Raw genomic sequence first — 18,807 nt, 5'->3', positions numbered from 1 at the left:
GAAGTTAAACACTGCATGAAATCACAGAAAACAACAGTGAGCCATTAGGTAAGTGGCTGCAAATGATGAACTGGTTTAGCCAGTTTGAGTTAGTTCTGCGTTACCAGTCAGCGGAGATATATGTAGCTGTGCTTCCTTCTCTCATGAGCTCTTTTCCATAATATTGTAGTTACCTGTTTTTAAGGTACTCATCTAAATTGCAGCTCCGACACAACAGGCTTCTTATTAAAAACCACCCAGAAATCTTCACAAGAGATGTGGAGGGAAAAGAAACTGAAAACCAAGAACAGGAGTAGATAAAATAGAGCAGCAGCTAAAAATTCAGTGCATCTGAAAATTGCCAGAAACATAGCAACGAGTGGATGAAATTCGGGAAGCACTGACAAGTGAAATGAGGAAAGGAATAGTCAGGATTCTGAGATACAGGATTTGTTTAGCAGCATGCACTTACCTGAGTAAGGACAAGGCCATTAGTTATGAAATTGTATTACTAAGATTGAGGAATAACGTCGTGTTTGAGGAAAAAAAAAACCACTTCCAAAAGCTATCACTTCCAAAAGCTATCAATTCTATATGACAGATTTAAAATATGAAGAAATTTATGAAGCATTCTTAACAATTTTCAGGCTGTTGAGCTAGCTTGGAAGAGCTGATAGAATTAATAATTCAGCCTCAAATTTTAATGGTGATCAGAGAGTAAAAAATGGGGAAAAAGTCTGGTAGAAGCAGCCTAAAGTTCACTTTAAAGATGATATTTTGGAATTTGCTAGGCTTCATAAATGAAATTTATCAGTAATTTATCAGGCTGCAATCTTGGGAAAGAAAACAGAAAAGAAAATCTGCTGAAATATGCAGGGGCAAAGCAAAGTAAAAATTACAAGGATGAGATAATATGATGCAAGCAGTTGCATTGTAGGGAACAGCTAGGCATGTACTTAATGGAAGTAAATAAACAAATGCAGTGACCAGTTGGTATGTACAAGAGCAAAAACCAGGACCTGCCTTTCATGAACCCGTGCTGGCTGGGCCTGATCCCGTGGTTGTCCTCCACGTGCCCCGTGAGCGCCCTCAAGATGAACCTCTCCATAATCTTCCCTGGCACCGAGGTCAGGCTGACAGGCCTGTAGTTCCCCGGATCCTCCTTCCGGCCCTTCTTGTAGATGGGCGTCACACTGGCAATCCTCCAGTCGTCCGGGACCTCCCCCGTTAACCAGGACTGTTGATAAATGATGGAGAGCGGCTTGGCAAGCTCCTCCGCCAGGCTCATCAAGGCCAAGGTTGTATTTTTATATCAATTTTCATCTTATTGCTTAACTGGACTTTTGATATGTACTTTTAGAAAACCTACTTTCTCATGAGTAATTTGGGTTGCAAGTTGACTATATATTGCAGTGGAAGAAAGTGCATATATTTTAAAGTGGCTATCACCGTGTGTATTAACCAAGTTAGTCACATGTGGCCCACACTGAAACTAAGGTCATAGTTTCCCTTTAGTAGAATTACAACTTGTACTTTATTTCAACTATAATCTTGTGTAAGAACGATCTTAAAACTATGTAATTTTTAGTTTTGATGACCTTCTCAAAATGACCGATATCAAGCATTGTTCAAAACCACACCACAAGCAGGCTGTTATGAAGGGAGGAGTCATCTCTATTTACCAGCATCTATTTACCGCTCTTCCTCAATTTCCTGACAACCGTCAGTGCTGCCATATTCTCCAAGAGCAGCTTAATTTCACCTTGCATACATGGAAGGTTCCTAACAAATCTGATCCGTCTTTCAAACTAGCTTCTCAGATGGAACTGTGATCCTAAACGCACACCTTACCTCCATCCTAATAATTTTTGTCAGGTTTTTATATGTGGTCCAAGAAATTTGTTCATGTAAATCAAAGCTAATTTATCATAAAAATTAAAAAAATACTCAGCATTTGTTTATCTAATTTATTACACGAAGACAAAATTTCTTTATTCATTTTTATTAAAGAGTTATCGTTTCACTGTAGAATATTCATGAAATGGTATCCTTACTGCTGTTCACAGGATAATAGTTTTTTGAAGAAATTCCAGACTGGATCTCACATTTCCTGGCACCAGTGAAAATAAAAATAAAGCTGAGAATTGTTGGTCAGGTCTTCCAGCATGTGCTGAAGCATAAAAACCCTTACCCTGAAATCAACAGGACCCAACAATATTTTAAAATACTAATTTACACAAGAATTTTTATGTTTTCTCTAGCCAAAGACCTATAACAGAATTCCTTCCTCCTTTGTTTATACCTTGTATTAGATAATGGTACTGGTGCTGACCTTAGCTACCTTAGTGTCATCTTTGTACAGAGTTATCAGGAGCAATTGCCATGTTGTTCACTTGAGAAGTCTGCAGACACAGCATTCCTAGGTAGATTGAACTGTACTGTACTTCCTCCTAACTGCTGGTCTGATGTAGTACGGCTGATGAAGACTGCTCTGAAGTTTTTCTTGATGTCCTTCTGTCTCTTTCCTTTTGGCAATTTTTCCTCTTCTGTTTTCTTCTGTGTTTCAATAATCTTTTCATTCACTAACAAGATGGAAATACTGAAAGCTGATTAAAATGTATGGAGCTTAATTTAAAAAAAAAAAAAATCCAGCTTGTTTGAGAAGATGTTAATGTACATGGACTAGCCTCATGTGGTCATCATGAGAGCCGATAACTTCATCTGTTAAGTCCCCACCAGAAAATGTGTGGTCCCAAGGAGCTGACACACAATTCTAGCTAGGGCCTCAGTATGCTGTTTTAATACATACGATAACTGTGTCCCTTGGCTTCCTGGCAGTACCTTTGACTGTGATGGTGGAATTTAGAACTTTCTTAGATTTTGTTACCCAGTTACCTGAGGTAAGGACGACATTAGGCATTACTTACATTGGTTTCATACTGTGGCTTCCCTACATCCTTACAGTATAGATATAGCCAGTCACCTTTATAACTGATTCCGACCACAATGTAATAGTTACAATCTGAAGCAACTACACGTTTATGCAAGCGTTAAATGCAATTAAACACCCAACCATCTACTCAACAGCCCAAGTATTTACCATTTTAATGTTCTTATTGACTTCGGGTGTGCCGTGCAGGATTGTGGCAGAATAGTTTTGTCTGTCTCCCGTAAAAAACCACAACAAACCCTTTTGTGTCTTTTAAACATTTTTTACAGGAAAAAGCATTAAGAACTAGACTTAGATCTTTAATGTAGTTTTTAGTCATTCTACTATATGGAACAGTCGCGATACAAAACCATGCTCTCTTACATTTACAGTCTTGCATTACAAATTAGATAAATAATTGTTAATTTGCTGCAATCTGTCTTTATGAATTATTGGAGAAATAGGACAAAATGGATTACTTCTATGTCTCTGAAGGGATCATGCCCTTTATTGGCCAGGAGCTTGTACACCTAGTGTTGTATTAATATGAAAGTGAAGATGAAGAATTACCTCTAAGCCTGTTCTGGAAACACCCATAACTAATCACATGGTTTTACTTTCATGGATTTATTTATTAAGGAGTAGAAAAAGAAGTTCCTAAAAAATAGTCCTAATAGTGTTGTAGAGACACTGCATACAGGCAGCTTCAACTTCACAGAATGTTACACGCATTTGTGATATGTATTTGTGATAAATTCTTCCTCCCCATGGTCCCTTGGCTGAGAAAATCGGACTATCGGTGCAGTGATTATATCCAAGAGGATAATTTTTGCATCTTTCATAGCTATGACCATGTTCTCTGAATATGTTTACACTGAAAATGTTAAAATTCATGTTTTAACTAATAAGCTTTCTAAGTCAGTATCTAGTATAAAGAGAGAAAAGGTACCTTGTGTTGATTAAACATAGACCAGAATTAGATGTCATCTAAACCATACGTAAATACAGATGAAACTTAATTTAGGTCTTCTTGCAGAAATAACCAGTGAAATTTTGTGGCATGTACTAAGATGTTTAGCTAAAAGATTGATAAGATTCCCTTCTGACTCTGAAATCCTAGGGACAGAATTCTATCTCCTGTAAACTGTCACAGTTCCGTTAAATTTCTTTATACTACTTAACACTGTGTAAGGATCTGCTTTTGTGAATCTGTGACATTCAGCCAAGTATCAAAAAACCCGGCAGTCCTTCTTAGAACATAACAAAACCATGGAAATAATTGGACATCAGAATTGTAAATGTTTTACAAACGAGAACAGTTTATTACAATTTATTTGAAGCAATAGTCTGTTGTAGATTATCAGGAATTGCCTGCAAAAGAAAGTCAGTTAATAAGATATTGCAGAATAAAGCTCATACCTTGTGAATTGTATTCCAAGGCTGTACACTTAGACAGAGATTTCTCTACAAATTCTAGTGGAATATTCAGAGTAACAGTAATATTGTGTGGTACCAGAAGTGTAACCAGGTTTCCCTTGCCCACAGACTACAGCTGTAACTTGGCGTCGGAGATGAATACAATCCTTAAGCAAACGGCGGAATTCAGACTGTGATACGTCTCTCTCATTTTCAGTAGTCCGCGGGAGATTTTCTAATAGTAAGCGTTCTTTGGTCAATTTTCTAATGTCATTTTCATATTTGGAAGTGTCTTGTCTATATTCCTGCAGTTCTTTCTTAAGTAACGGATTTTCCTCTGTGACGTTTGTTAGTGCTGTTGATAACCTCTTGCATTCTCTGTTTGCACTGGTCAAGTTAGACTTTAAAAGATCAATATCTGCTTTTGCATTTCTGAGTTCAGTCATGAGTTTCTTTTCTGTATAAGCTTTATCTGATTGGAGTTTCTCAAAGTCCTTCTGCAGCATCTGTTTAGTATCAGAACATTCCTGTAGGGCCATTTCAAGGTTAAGGCTTTTGGCTTCCAGTGTCTTCATTAACTGAAGATGAGTTTCCAGTTCAGATTTTGCTGCGGTTTCTTTTTCTTTTATTTGTTGCATTGAACTCTGGTTTCTTTCAAGCTCTTGCTTTAGGGAACTGTTTTCTTTTGTAAGCTGGGATATTTCCATCTCAAGTTTTTCATTTGTTTCTTGTAACTTGAAGTGTTCCTTTTGCAAGAACTTTAGGATTGCACTGAGCCTCTGTCTTTCACAGGTAACAGCAGTCATCTTTTCTTCTACTTTCTGGTTGCTAATTTGAAAATCATGTTGTGTCTGTATTGAATGTTGGTTTCTATTAGGGAGTTGATTCCTCTCTTCCTCAAGGATGTTTTTCTGGTTTTGGGGTTCTTTCCATTTTATTAAGAAGTTCTTTGCTTCCTTAACACATTCCTTATTATCTTCTTGTGATTTAACCAACTGGGGTTGCACACACTTCTTTTCTTCAGCTAAATATATAATTTGCACATTATATTTTGATATTTTTTCTTTTGAAGACTGTATGGTAAGAGTAAGAGGTTCCACTTTGTTCTTGAGAGCTAGATTTTTATTTGGAAGATCATGTGCTGTTTTTTGCAAATCCTTGGAATTTTTCAGGGACTTCTGCAATGCTTCCATTTTGCCATCATATTCAGAGGCTACTTTGATTTCGCAGAATTTCTGATTTCCTGGCCTCGGTAGCGTTTGATTTAAAGTAGTCTGTTGTTGTTCTTTTTCTTTTTCCAGTTTCTGTTTGTTATCAAGCATTAGTAGCTTATCTTTCACCATCTCGGAAAAAGAATTAATCTGGAATCTGTCACCTTCACTGTAATTGATTCTAAATTCTTTACGTACATTTTTGCTTTGAGATTCTGCTTTTTCACTGTATACTGTTGTGGGAGAACCACCCCATACATTAGCACATTTGGAGTCTTTATGAAATTCTTGATCAAAATGTAGGCCATTTTCTTGAACTGGATCTAAACCAATATGTGATTCATCTAAAGAGGTCACCATTTCTGCACTTTTTTTAAAGTTATTAAATTTTTCTCTGTATGAAAAGCCAGATTTTTCTGTATTATCTGCTAACAAATCCAAATCATTATGGACTGACTGCTGAAATTCTGGTTTCAGGAACTTGGTAAGATAGTTAATATTGTCTGTTTTATGAAATTCTTTCCCAAACTTGGGAGAAGATATATGATGTTTAGATTCACTCAAAATGACCTTCTTATGGGCAGCATTCAACCTTTCTGTCTCCAAATCAGTGCCAGATAGCAGATGTCCGCATTTACATTCATTTTCTATTGCAAGTATCCTGTTGTTTCCGAACAGATCTTCTGATTTTTCAACCTTTTCAATTGCTGTAGTCTTAAGCGAAATCCTGTGTGGAGTGTTTATATCACTGATGACATTTCCAGTATTGGAGTTTACTTCCACATGCTCGTCTGAACAGGGTTGTTGATCGTGATGAACTTCTCTCTTAGAGGACAGCGATTCAGGATATTCCATAAGCTACCCCACAAAATGAAACACAAATGTGCAAAAAACTGTCATGCTGTAAAAAACGGTGGAACATTGCAGTACTGGAAACATAAGACAACTAAATTGTAACCAAAGCCACTTATCCATCATGACGTGTAGAATTTACCTCTGCCAATGCCATTTATCCATTAAAAGAATGTAAACAATTATTGTAGGCCCCATTTCCTTCAGTACTGGGCTTTGAAGCAGGCACAAAATACCAAGTAAGTGTCTTACACGGATTAAGTATATTTCCAGCCGAGGAGAGATAACTTAAGGAGACTACAGTTTGTCTTTGATTTTGTTATCCCAGTCCCAACAAAATAAGGGCAAGCTGGAGTTCACACTAAATATAGACAGAAAAAGTAGGGTTTATGCAGCGTTTTCATAGGAGAGGGACAAAATTTATTCCCTGTCCTCATTTCTCTCTCTTCCCTCCTTGACTCTCTGCCCTGTCTCTCTGTATGCTTTGCATTGCATTCCATGCCCACTGAAGATAATCCAAATTAATTTGATCAGGTTACAGTTGTAACTGTGCAGAAGGGAAACTGAGTTTTAATCATAATGGGTGGGAGGGGATAGTGTATGTAATTATGGCTAAAGCTCTGCTACCCAGAAAAATCTCAGGGAGAAGATACTGTTTTGTTTTTTTTTAAATCCAGAATAACCCTGTGTTATTTTCCAAAAAACATGTCACTCTCAAAACCCAAGGTCCAGCTAAAGAATAACTTGTTTGTAAGTAAAAATTGTTAAACATACCAGAGACGCATCACTTGGTGTGCAAGTCATCAGAATCTTGTCTGAACTACATAGTGGAGTTTTCCTTTCGAATGTGTATTTATTTAGTATCTCACGGATTTTAGACTGTACCTGAAAAAGATTGAGACTGTTTACAGAAAACGTAAATGTAGAAGTATTTCATTTTCCAAAAATATCCTATTACTCAAGAAGTTCTCTTTGAGGAAGGACGGACCAGATGGAAGCGGCATGTAGGAATATGGAATTGTTTACAACCAACAAAGGGTAAAGCTAAATGTCCTTCCAGCACCAGATATTTAGCTTTTATATAAAGAACCAGATAAAACGATGGCAGAAAAATGCTGCTGAAAAGTTGGCTTAGCATTTTGTGAAACATGGCTTTTTGCAACAATAGAACAGGTTCCGCTAACAGTGACATAATGTGGAATTAACTTCCTTGAAAACAACAGAGCTTCCTTGAGTTTACAGTGGTATAAATGAGCGAAGGATCTAGTCCTTCCCTTTTTTTTTTTCCTAACTCAGTTTTGGTTTTCCTCTGTTTTCCTGAGGTTTTAAAATGGTTTTTATAAGCCCACAAATAACAGTGTGACTAAGAAAGAGCAAGAACCTAGAAGTGAGATTATCTTATCAGCTATCTTAAGATGGACAGATGATTATTGTGTTCATTAAGTATACATTTAGTCTAAGAACAGATCTTTCTTAAAACACCTATGGCAGTAACTAAAAATGCAGCAGGAGGCTTTCGTATTGTAAGAGCATTTGTGTTCTACTTTTACCATGTAAATATTCTCCAGAGTCTGTTGCCCAAATGTCTGAAATGATTCCAGCTCTTGCTGAAGAATCTAAAATGTATAAAATAAATATCAGAAAATTGGTAAGTAGGTGATTTTTTGTTGTTTTTTTTGTTTCAAATATTGAGATGGGTTAGGGTATTTTCTCAGTTGAAATGATGTTTCTTTTCCAATCCCAAGATTGTTGTCACCCAGCCTGAGTCAACGGGAGTTCATCAAATGCTTCTTTCACCACTCAACAGCCATTCAGAAACTTATTTGCAGTATTGGAAGGATTTCAGCATAGTTCTTCACAGACAGTTGCTCACGTTACAGAAAGCACTGGCACATCTGGAATTACTTCGGGTCTTAGTCTTTGCAGTGAGACCAAATGTGCTTCTGTTAGAATTCATACTCCAGTTCCAAAAATCATCTTTCTGGTTTAGAGTGTGGTGTACTGGTTAGACAACATAAAAAAGTTGGACTGTCTTTGGGATTAGTAAAGGGAAACCCTAGTATTCTGCATTAACAGAAGTGATACTGGCTAAGCTCTAATGACTTAGAAGTGCTTTAAAATAAGTAGTGCAAATTCTTTACATAGATGAAAGGATTTTCCTCTGGATGAATCATTCTTAGGTCACAGAATTCAGAAGCTCACTGAAAATCTCAGCTGAAGGAATGAGCATGTGCGTAGAGCAAAATCTGTCTAGCTTTCCATGTGTTCTGCTTTGGAAGAAAAATCCCCAAAGCATGGAAGAGGAAGGAAAGAGGCAGGCAGAGAAGTACTGTGCATCACACACCCGAGTTACGCAACTATGCTGATCATAAAACCAAACCCCAGCATACTTCGCTAGTCATTATTCAAGTGGAAATGGTGGTTTGCAAGGAATGCTGTCGATTTCAGAATACTTCAGCAAGTCTGATTTCTTACTGAAAAACATCAGTCAAGAGTGACAGCTCCTACTGTATGGTCCTAGCCCTGCATACAGTTATCGAGATACATTGAAACCATCAAAGTCACTGTATTAGTAGTCGTATGAAGCACTTTGCATTTGTTGAGAAATGTGAGAGAGAATAGCTTTAAACTAGAGAAGTCTCCGAGTCCTGAGAACTAACACTTCCCCTGAGCAGCTCCTGAAGTAAGGCACCTGTGATCAGTTGCTAGCTTGAGCTGCTCTTGCTACTCTGGTGAAGTCTGGTGCAGGCCAGTTTGTCAGTGATGTTTTGGCCCTAGGCACACCCATAGGCTTAAATAAATACACCATACGGAAGTTCTGCTAGCTAAGACTCTTTCTGCCCGGCCACCCTGCTCCCATCTGCAGTCAGAGTCAATCAGCTTACTTTCAGTGTTGTCTGCAGGTCAGTTGGGTCTTCTGCTCCTGCTGTGCGATCATCTGCAAATACAAATGACGCTTCTACAGTTAGCAGATCTTGCAGTTCACAGGAGGAGCGATTTCAGATCTAACAAGGGAAAACTGAGAGGATTCAGCCTGGCTGTTCAGCCTGGGGAAGGGCATAATGGCTTATTTCTCCCGCTCTGGATTGCCTGAGCCCTGCTGCAGTTCCTGGCACAGGGCAGGCTCACCTACAGGAGACCTAGTCTCTGGAAGGTCTCTGGGGAAGCAGCCCAGGCTCCCGCCAAGGGCGAGTTTCTCTTTGGAAAAGGCGAAGCAACCGTGGCAAAACAGGTACCTCGAGCGACCTCTGTCTCGGCCACGCCGGCCAGCGGTGGGGGCTGGCCCCCGGAGGAGGCGGGACAGCCCTCCATCCCAGCGCGGCCTCTCCTCTCCACCGCTTTTCCTCCCAGCGAGGCCGCTCCCGCTGCGGGAGGCGGCTTCGGCCCCGACATCCCAGGCCTCACTGACGAGCCGCAGGGGGCACAGCGCGCCGGTCCCCTCGCCGCACTGACGCAGCGGGGCTGCGTGACGATTGACATCACAGTCTGCGGTGACGCCGCCCGCGCGGAGGGGGCCCGCTCGAGCTGCCCCTCGCGCCCCAAGCGTCTTGAGCCCGGCCGCCTCCGCCTCCGCGCGCTGGCGCTGCCCGGCACCCTGCTCGCCGCCGCCCGGGCGCCGCCGCCGGCTCCGTTGGCAGCCGGGCGTGAGCTCCCCGCGGCGGCCCGCAGAGCGGCGGAGGAGGGCCGGGAAGTGAGTGCCCCGGGGAGGCTTTCCCGCCCCGCCGCCCCCGTGGTGGCGGCTGCCCCTTCGGCGCGGCGGCCCGCTTGGCATGGCGGCCGCTGCTGAGGGCCCGGCGCCAGCCGCCTGCTCGGAATCGGCCCTGCCAACCCTGAGGGCAGCGTGCCTGTCGGCGAGTGCCCCCTTCTTCCTTTTCGTGTCTGTTGGGGTTTGGGGGCTTCTGGTGGGTCTTTCTGCGTGTTTTACTTTGGTTTTCACTTGTTACTGCTCACCCTCCCTGGGTTGCTGCGCGGGGCGGGCTTGCTCTATAGCGCAGTCACCTCTGTGATGCAAGTTCTTGTCGTTTCCATTTTAGAAGTAATATTCTGCCAAACGTTGTTTACATTAGAACCACGGAATCACTAAGGTTGGAAAAGACCTGTAAGATCATCAAGTCCAACCATCAACTAACACCACCATGCCCATTAAACCATGTCCCACAATGCCACGTCCACACGTTCCTCGAACAAACACCTCCAGTGATGGGGACTCCACCACTTCCCTGGGCAGCTTATTCCAATGTTTCACCACTCTCTCAGTAAAGAAATTTTTCCTAATATCCAGCCTGAACCTCCCCTGGCGCAACTTGAGGCCATTTCCTCTTGTCCTGTCGCTCGTCACTTGGGAGAAGAGGCCAACACCCACCTCTCTGCAACCCCCTTTCAGGTAGTTGTAGAGAGCCATGAGGTCTCCCGTCAGCCTCCTCTTCTGCAGACTGAACAACCCCAGTTCCCTCAGCCACTCCTCATCAGACTTGTGCTCCAGACCCCTCACCAGCTTCGTCGCCCTTCTCTGGACACGCTCCAGCCCCTCAATGTCCTTCTTGTAGTGAGGGGCCCAACACTGAACACAGTATTCGAGGTGCGGCCTCACCAGAGCCGAGTACAGGGGCACGATCCCCTCCCTGCTCCTGCTGGCCACACTATTTCTGATACAGGCCAGGATGCCGTTGGCCTTCTTGGCCACCTGGGCACACTGCTGGCTCATATTCAACCGGCTGTTGGTCAACACCCCCAGGTCCTTTTCTGCGGGGCAGCTTTCCAGCCACTCGTCCCCAACCCTGTAGTGTTGCATGGGGTTGTTGTGACCCAAGTGCAGGACCCGGCACTCGGCCTTGTTGAACTTCATCCAATTGGCCTCGGCCCATCAATCCAGCCTGTCCAGATCTCTCTGCAGAGCCTTCCGACCCTCGAGCAGATCAACACTCCCACCCAATGTGGTGTCATCTGCAAACTTGCTGAGGGAGCACTCAATCCCCTCATCCAGATCATCAATAAATACATTAAACAAGACCGGCCCCAAAACTGAGCCCTGGGGGACTCCGCTTGTGACCAGCCGCCAACTGGATTTCGCTCCATTCACCACGACTCTCTGGGCTCGGCCGTCCAGCCAGTTTTTAACCCAGCGAAGAGTGTACCTGTCTAAGCCACGAGTCGCCAGCTTCTCCAGGAGAATACTGTGGGGGACAGTGTCGAAGGCTTTGCTGAAGTCCAGGTAGACAACGTCAACAGCCTTCCCCACATCCACTGGGCGGGTCACCCGGTCATAGAAGGAGATCAGGTTGGTCAAGCAGGACCTGCCTTTCATGAACCCGTGCTGGCTGGGCCTGATCCCGTGGTTGTCCTCCACGTGCCCCGTGAGCGCCCTCAAGATGAACCTCTCCATAATCTTCCCCGGCACCGAGGTCAGGCTGACAGGCCTGTAGTTCCCCGGATCCTCCTTCCGGCCCTTCTTGTAGATGGGCGTCACACTGGCAATCCTCCAGTCGTCCGGGACCTCCCCCTTTAACCAGGACTGTTGATAAATGATGGAGAGCGGCTTGGCAAGCTCCTCCGCCAGCTCCCTCAGCACCCTTGGGTGGATGCCATCAGGCCCCATAGACTTGTGGGTGTCCAGGTGGCATAGCAGGTCATTAACTGCTTCCTCCTGGATCATGGGGATTTTGTTCTGCTCTCCATCCTTGTCTTCAATCTCAGGGAGCTGAATACCCTGAGGGTATCTGGTATGGCTGTTAAAGACTGAGGCAAAGAAGACATTAAGTACCTCAGCCTTTTCCTCATCCTTGGTGACAATGTTCCCTCCCGCATCCGGTAAAGGATGGAGATTCTCCTTGTCTCTCTTTTTGTTCTTAATGTATTTATAGAAGCATTTTTTTTTATCCCTCACGACCGTGGCCAGGTTGAGCTCTAGCTAGGCTTTCGCCTTTCTAATTCCCTCTCTGCATGACCTGACGAGGTCCTTGTACTCTTCTTCAGTTGCCTGCCCCTTCTTCCAGAGGTGATAAATTCTCTTTTTTTTCCCTGAGTCTCAGCAAAAGCTCCCTGTTCAGCCAGGCCGGTCGTCTTCCCCGCCGGCTCTTGTTATGGCACATGGGGACTGCCTGCTTCTGCGCCTTCAAGATTTCCTTCTTGAAGAATGTCCAGCCTTCCTGGGCCCCTTTGCCCTTCAGGACCGTCTCCCAAAGGACCCTCTCAACCAGTGTCCTGAACAGGTCGAAGTCTGCCCTCCGGAAATCCATGGTAGTGGTATTGCTGATCCCCCTCCTTATTTGGCCAAGAATTGAGAACTCTATCATTTCATGGTCGCTAAGGCCAAGACGGCCTCCGACCTTCACTTCTCCCACCAGACCCTCTCTGTTCGTAAACAGCAGGTCATTTAAACAGATTGCATGAGTGTATCTTCATTCTGCTAGGGGGAAAAAAAAAAAAAAAAAAAAGAGAACAAAGTTTCCCTACCAAAATATTTGGAACTCCTAAAACATAAATGAACAATATTCATTGTTAGTGTTTGCTGTGCTTGAAGTACAAAAGCAGATGTTCACTGCGAATAACTTGTATTTGCGTATGTAGACCCACTGAAAGACTCCTTGGGTAACTAGGGAGCTCAGGTGAATAAGGTCTGTCATGTTAGACACAGGTTGTTAAGCCTGATTGCTTCTCCCAAAGCACCTGTAAGGCTGGCGTACATGCGAAACCTTTGGTTGCAAAAGCAATTGCTAACATATGCCATTGACATTATTTTGGAAAGCAGTACTGCCAAAGGTAAAGTGTTTTTTTTGATTTTATTTTAATTTTGATCTGTGTCAGGTTTTTAAATTTAAGCTTGTGTAACAGTTAGTTGGTGGAAGTTATATATTTTTTTAAACCCACTATTGCATAAAAGCTAAAGATCTGGCGGGATTTGTTGATGAAAAACCAAATTCAACCTCAACCTTTTTATTTCATGTTCAAATTGTGTGTAGTTATTTCTCTTAACTTTTTTTTTTAATAGGGAGAGAGAAAGTGGATGAAATCTATAATGTGATTGGTTAGCTAGTTTAGTGGTGGTACACGTTAAAGAAATTTGAGTTTTTTAATATTCAGTCATGGGACTTGTCATTCAGTGCTTATGCTAAAAGTTTACGCATGTGCTTATAGCATCGGGAGATTATAGTTCCACAGACTAACAAAGACATTGACAATGGTACGTTTGAACATAATTTTGGAAGGATAGTTTGCATTTATATAGCTAAAAGAGTTAAGCTGGGATCATGACTGTCAGTCCTTAAGAATGGCATAGCTGTAATATTCAAGGTTTTCAGGCTCTCCAAATAGTTGTAACGTGTTTTTGCAGAAGTACAAAGTTAGTGAAACCGCTTTACACCTGTCGAGGGACAGCTGAAGAGTTTAGTGGCTGGAATTAGTCCAGCAGTATTACACAACACCAAGAAACGTAAATCTTATATTTAGCTACTTACTTTCCAACCCAGAAATATTTTTTTTTCATCTTTGTGGCATCATAAGGGGAAAAACAAGTTTTGGCTTATGTTTGCAATCTATATTTAATAAAAGATAAAATCTGTCACTCTAGTCTGTCAGTTAAAATTTTTGAGGGTTTTTTTGATCCTATTCTAACATTAGTGAGAATGTTGACTCCAGAGGTGTTTCTTCAGTAGTCTTCCGTCAACTAGAATCAGAACTTTTTACTGGGAGTCACTGGTGGAGAAATTTGCCCTTAAAATTTTGGGAGTGGCTTTTTGACAGTTAATGTTTTTGGGTTTTGAATCAGGCATTTCAGCTTGTCCTTAAGCTATGCTAGCAAATCAAGTATGACTTTTTTTACGTTGGGTTGTTTTGTCAAAGATAACTTACAAAATGTTGGTAAGTTGTAAAAGACCATATTATACCATGAAAGATCTGGAAGATAGCAGAAGGCTTTGCTGCTGAGCAGTGTAAGAGGAAGAAGAACGAAGTAGCGATGCAAGAAAAATGCACTGTTTGAATAAATGTAAAAATAATTTTCAGGCTCAACTCTTTCATGATTATGGTATAAGCCATCCAACTTGTGGAAATTGCTCAGAATATTGCGTCTTCTTGGTTCAGTGAAGATAGAACCATTAAGACCAGTAAGTTCTGCCACTGATACGTGTAGGAATTGACATACGCAACACATCATGTTGGTATGATCAGGAGTCTGTGTGTGAATCTCAGTCAGTGAGAGAGTAAATCCTGTGGTGTACTACCAGTTTAAAGACCAAAGAAAGGTTCTAAATAATGAAACTATAAATCTACCCTGAAAAAGAACATTTTCTTGGAAGTTTCTTCATGGTGTTCCGCTGCCTGTTTGTGCCATCAGAGGGTGTGTGTGCTCTAGAGATTGTTCTTAATATATCTACATTATGGTCTTCCTGAATTCTTGAAAAGCCCTTAGGAACAGTAAGGACCACAACAAAAGCCTTCTGGAGTTGTCAGCTCCTGTTTGCAGCTAAATAAACAAGATCAGCTATTTGAAAACTGAAAATAAAACAGCTTCCTAAATAGAGGGAAGCATCTAGTCCCAAATTTGAGACAAATGGAGAATGGGTATGGAAGTCTTGACCTGAAAACATATGGAAGTCTTGGCCTAAAAACAATATGATAATTGTAAAATTCTGATGTACATGTTTATCTGAAACAAGACCAGCACCTTGTTTTGTTTAGAAATAAACTATATTGTGCACTTCATTTTATATAAACACGTCTGGAAATCGAACCATGAGAGGCCCTCTGTATTTCTGCAGCAAGAAAAACAGTGAAAAATAACAGAATGTTCTTTTCAGATTTCTTATGCAATGTACAGGAAAATTTTCCAGTGCAGAAAGAAGTGCCAGGAAGTTAAACACTGCATGAAATCACAGAAAACAACAGTGAGCCATTAGGTAAGTGGCTGCAAATGATGAACTGGTTTAGCCAGTTTGAGTTAGTTCTGCGTTACCAGTCAGCGGAGATATATGTAGCTGTGCTTCCTTCTCTCATGAGCTCTTTTCCATAATATTGTAGTTACCTGTTTTTAAGGTACTCATCTAAATTGCAGCTCCGACACAACAGGCTTCTTATTAAAAACCACCCAGAAATCTTCACAAGAGATGTGGAGGGAAAAGAAACTGAAAACCAAGAACAGGAGTAGATAAAATAGAGCAGCAGCTAAAAATTCAGTGCATCTGAAAATTGCCAGAAACATAGCAACGAGTGGATGAAATTCGGGAAGCACTGACAAGTGAAATGAGGAAAGGAATAGTCAGGATTCTGAGATACAGGATTTGTTTAGCAGCATGCACTTACCTGAGTAAGGACAAGGCCATTAGTTATGAAATTGTATTACTAAGATTGAGGAATAACGTCGTGTTTGAGGAAAAAAAAAACCACTTCCAAAAGCTATCACTTCCAAAAGCTATCAATTCTATATGACAGATTTAAAATATGAAGAAATTTATGAAGCATTCTTAACAATTTTCAGGCTGTTGAGCTAGCTTGGAAGAGCTGATAGAATTAATAATTCAGCCTCAAATTTTAATGGTGATCAGAGAGTAAAAAATGGGGAAAAAGTCTGGTAGAAGCAGCCTAAAGTTCACTTTAAAGATGATATTTTGGAATTTGCTAGGCTTCATAAATGAAATTTATCAGTAATTTATCAGGCTGCAATCTTGGGAAAGAAAACAGAAAAGAAAATCTGCTGAAATATGCAGGGGCAAAGCAAAGTAAAAATTACAAGGATGAGATAATATGATGCAAGCAGTTGCATTGTAGGGAACAGCTAGGCATGTACTTAATGGAAGTAAATAAACAAATGCAGTGACCAGTTGGTATGTACAAGAGCAAAAACCATCTTAACAAAGCGACCAAACAGGGACAGTTCAAACTTACAAAGAAACAATGTACAGCACCTTGTGCGATGAAGAGTATTTCAAGGGTAACTTTCAAGACCTTTCAGCTGCCTGTGTTCTTCCATGACTTGCGACATGGAGGCTTTTCAGAGAGCTTGCCAGACCAGGACTTCTGTGGCCACCAAGGCAGGAACAGGAGAGAAATGTCTCAGCAGAACCCTTGTTGCACAGTTCCACTCTCTGTGTACAGGTGGTGGAGATTCCTTTTGTGCCCCAGAAGATGGTTTTGGCATTAGTTTCTGAATGGGACCGTGTGGACGCCATTGTGCTTGTGTGGTACCTAGGGTGTCCCACTCACCTCATTCCCCGCTGTTTACCTTTAAGAGCTGAGGGCTGCTGACTGGATCCCTTTTAAGCTGTGCTACAACAGGTGAATGTGAAATGTAATGTCATGTTAAAGGGTTTAGGGAAAAAAAAAAAAGAAAGAGTTGTGGGATGAAAGTATGTAATTGCTTGGTCACATCACAGGAAAATAATTTCTGCTTTGTGGATAGGTGAATTGGATGTGGGGTTAAAACCCGATTTTGAAAAGAGAAAGTAAATAACTACTTTTTGACAAAGAGTACCTATTCCAGGGCTCAGGAAGAGTATATAAATTGTAGAACGAGTTCCAATAAATGAGGAAGATCAATTCCAAAGTGTCTTTTTTGGATAAATCTATGTACAAAGTAGTCAGTTGTTTGTCATGAAGTTACTCCCTTGGTGGGTTTACTAGACAAAAGCAGATAGAGAGAAGAGATGGGAGAATTCTTTAGGTCTCATCTCAAAGGAGCAGAAAGTAAGCATCCTTTACATACCAACTTCTTGCCTCTTCCAACTATAGTCATTCAGCTGTAAATATCTAAACATCTTTGATACTTAGAAAAATGTGTATCTGCTTTGGAGTAAAACATTCTTCTTTAGGAGAAGGGCAAGTGATATATTTTGAGTGAATGTTTTGCCTGGGAAAAACCCTGTGCTTGCTTGGCCCTTGTCTTGAGTTGCTGAGCTAAGCAGGAAAAAGAAACCCGTGGAAGAGGTTGCTGATAGCCAGTGATGTAAACAGCGTTTCATCTTAGGATATGAGTGAAGTCTTTCTCTTACCTTTTACAGGTAGTCATTCTGAGATGGAAGAAACATTCTCTGAAGATGAAGGTAAAATGTTTCTTCTTGAACATCTGAGGAGAATTCTGATTTTCCTTCTTTTTTTTTTTTTATGATTCCAATAAGCAGGTATGATTAGAAGCTAATAATTTGAATAAAATCAGAACTAGTATCTTTTTTAAAACTGATGCTGAAAACATTCCCCACCCTTAAAAAGATTGCAAAAATACTGATTTATTTTACAGAACACTTCAACATCATCTAATGCAAAACTTTAGAAAAATAACAGGCATTACTGTTTTAATATGAGGCTGCTAGAAGTGCCAAGGATTACTAGTATTTTCCTTAACCAGTATTTGACATTGATTGTCTCTTCCTTAAAGAAAGCTTTCACAGAAACATTCAGCAACAGTATTCACTAACTGTTTTTATTTAAAAAAAAAAAAAAGAAGAAAAGGAGGGAGACATATCTGGAAACAGTCCATTGTTCTCATAACTTGCAGCATCAGATGCCAACCTGTCTTTATACTGCATGGCTCAGGTCTTTATAGCCCCATGAATCTTCTTAGGGAAATGTGGGCTAAATATGAACAGCTTAATGCATTTGTCTGTGTCCCTAAATATGATAGAAATGTTAGAATCAGCTACAGGGACAGCTGTCACCTCTTGATTATTGTGAGATGATGAGTGGACGTGTTCCACGAACCTTTGAACAGGTGCAACCTAGACAGGTTTATTAAAACATGATAGCAGTAAGTATACAAGTATGTGAGGCATTGGGATCTGACAGGGTGATCATAGAGACAGAATACATTAAATATTTGGAGATGTCAGTTTGGTTCTCTAACTTGAGAGGGAATGTATAAGTCAGAGCTACTGTCAGTTTACATAAATTGATGTCTTTCAGGCAGGTCTGAAGTATCAAGGTCAGAGTCATTTAAGATACAAACTCAAAAGAGGATTCTTTTATCAGCACCACGGCAAACTTGCCCACTTTTACATGTAGGAATCTGTATAAGTGTAACTATGATATTGTTCTATTCTACTAATTCATTTTTACCATGTATCCAGTATCCTTTGTTATTGGTGCTTAAGATGTAAGGTTAGACACTTAACATTTTTGTCTGACCTTGGAATTTGGGGAAAAAAGAGATTGTCCTACTTTCAGATTACCATATTATCTTTTGTATCGTGGTGAGAACATGAGTTTGAGCCCTTTCAGCATTCAGGAGGAGGGGTTGTTTTCAGGAAATTTAATTGCCGTGAAAAGCCTTTTGGCAAACAGCAATGAGATCCAGTGCAACACTGCAGTCTGAATGCCTCAAAGGTTTTGCCTTTTTCCTTACATGCCACAGCAGAACCATGATTAATTTGGCAGGTCGTTATATGCCCAGATGCTACCACTGTAAAGCATATTTTACTCAGTCCTTAGTTCTGC

At 41.2% G+C, this 18,807-nt stretch overlaps 1 protein-coding gene across 1 annotated transcript; it reads right to left on the bottom strand.

The window, feature by feature from the left end:
- Positions 1-4,356: 4,356 nt before the first annotated feature.
- Positions 4,357-10,159, bottom strand: LOC132317077 (coiled-coil domain-containing protein 110-like). Its single transcript, XM_059817939.1, has 5 exons — positions 9,517-10,159; positions 9,273-9,325; positions 7,938-8,003; positions 7,162-7,272; positions 4,357-6,393 (listed from the first exon to the last, which is right to left on the bottom strand). Exons 1-5 carry the CDS (start codon positions 10,157-10,159, stop codon positions 4,357-4,359), a joined length of 2,910 nt encoding a protein of 969 aa, XP_059673922.1.
- Positions 10,160-18,807: the final 8,648 nt, after the last annotated feature.

Source organism: Gavia stellata, chromosome 5, assembly GCF_030936135.1.
Source record: "Gavia stellata isolate bGavSte3 chromosome 5, bGavSte3.hap2, whole genome shotgun sequence".
NCBI lineage: Eukaryota > Metazoa > Chordata > Aves > Gaviiformes > Gaviidae > Gavia > Gavia stellata.
This window is presented reverse-complemented; position numbering and strand designations above follow the sequence as displayed.

Bases quoted from the DNA above. Each gene is read 5' to 3' on its own strand.
- LOC132317077 (XM_059817939.1), bottom strand. From the start codon at position 10,159: ATGCCAAGCGGGCCGCCGCGCCGAAGGGGCAGCCGCCACCACGGGGGC. The intron at 8,004-9,272 runs GTAAGCTGATTG...TATACATTTTAG, and splicing joins ACCTGCAGACAACACTGAAA to ATTCTTCAGCAAGAGCTGGA. The intron at 7,273-7,937 runs GTAAAAGTAGAA...AATCTTTTTCAG, and splicing joins CTCTGGAGAATATTTACATG to GTACAGTCTAAAATCCGTGA.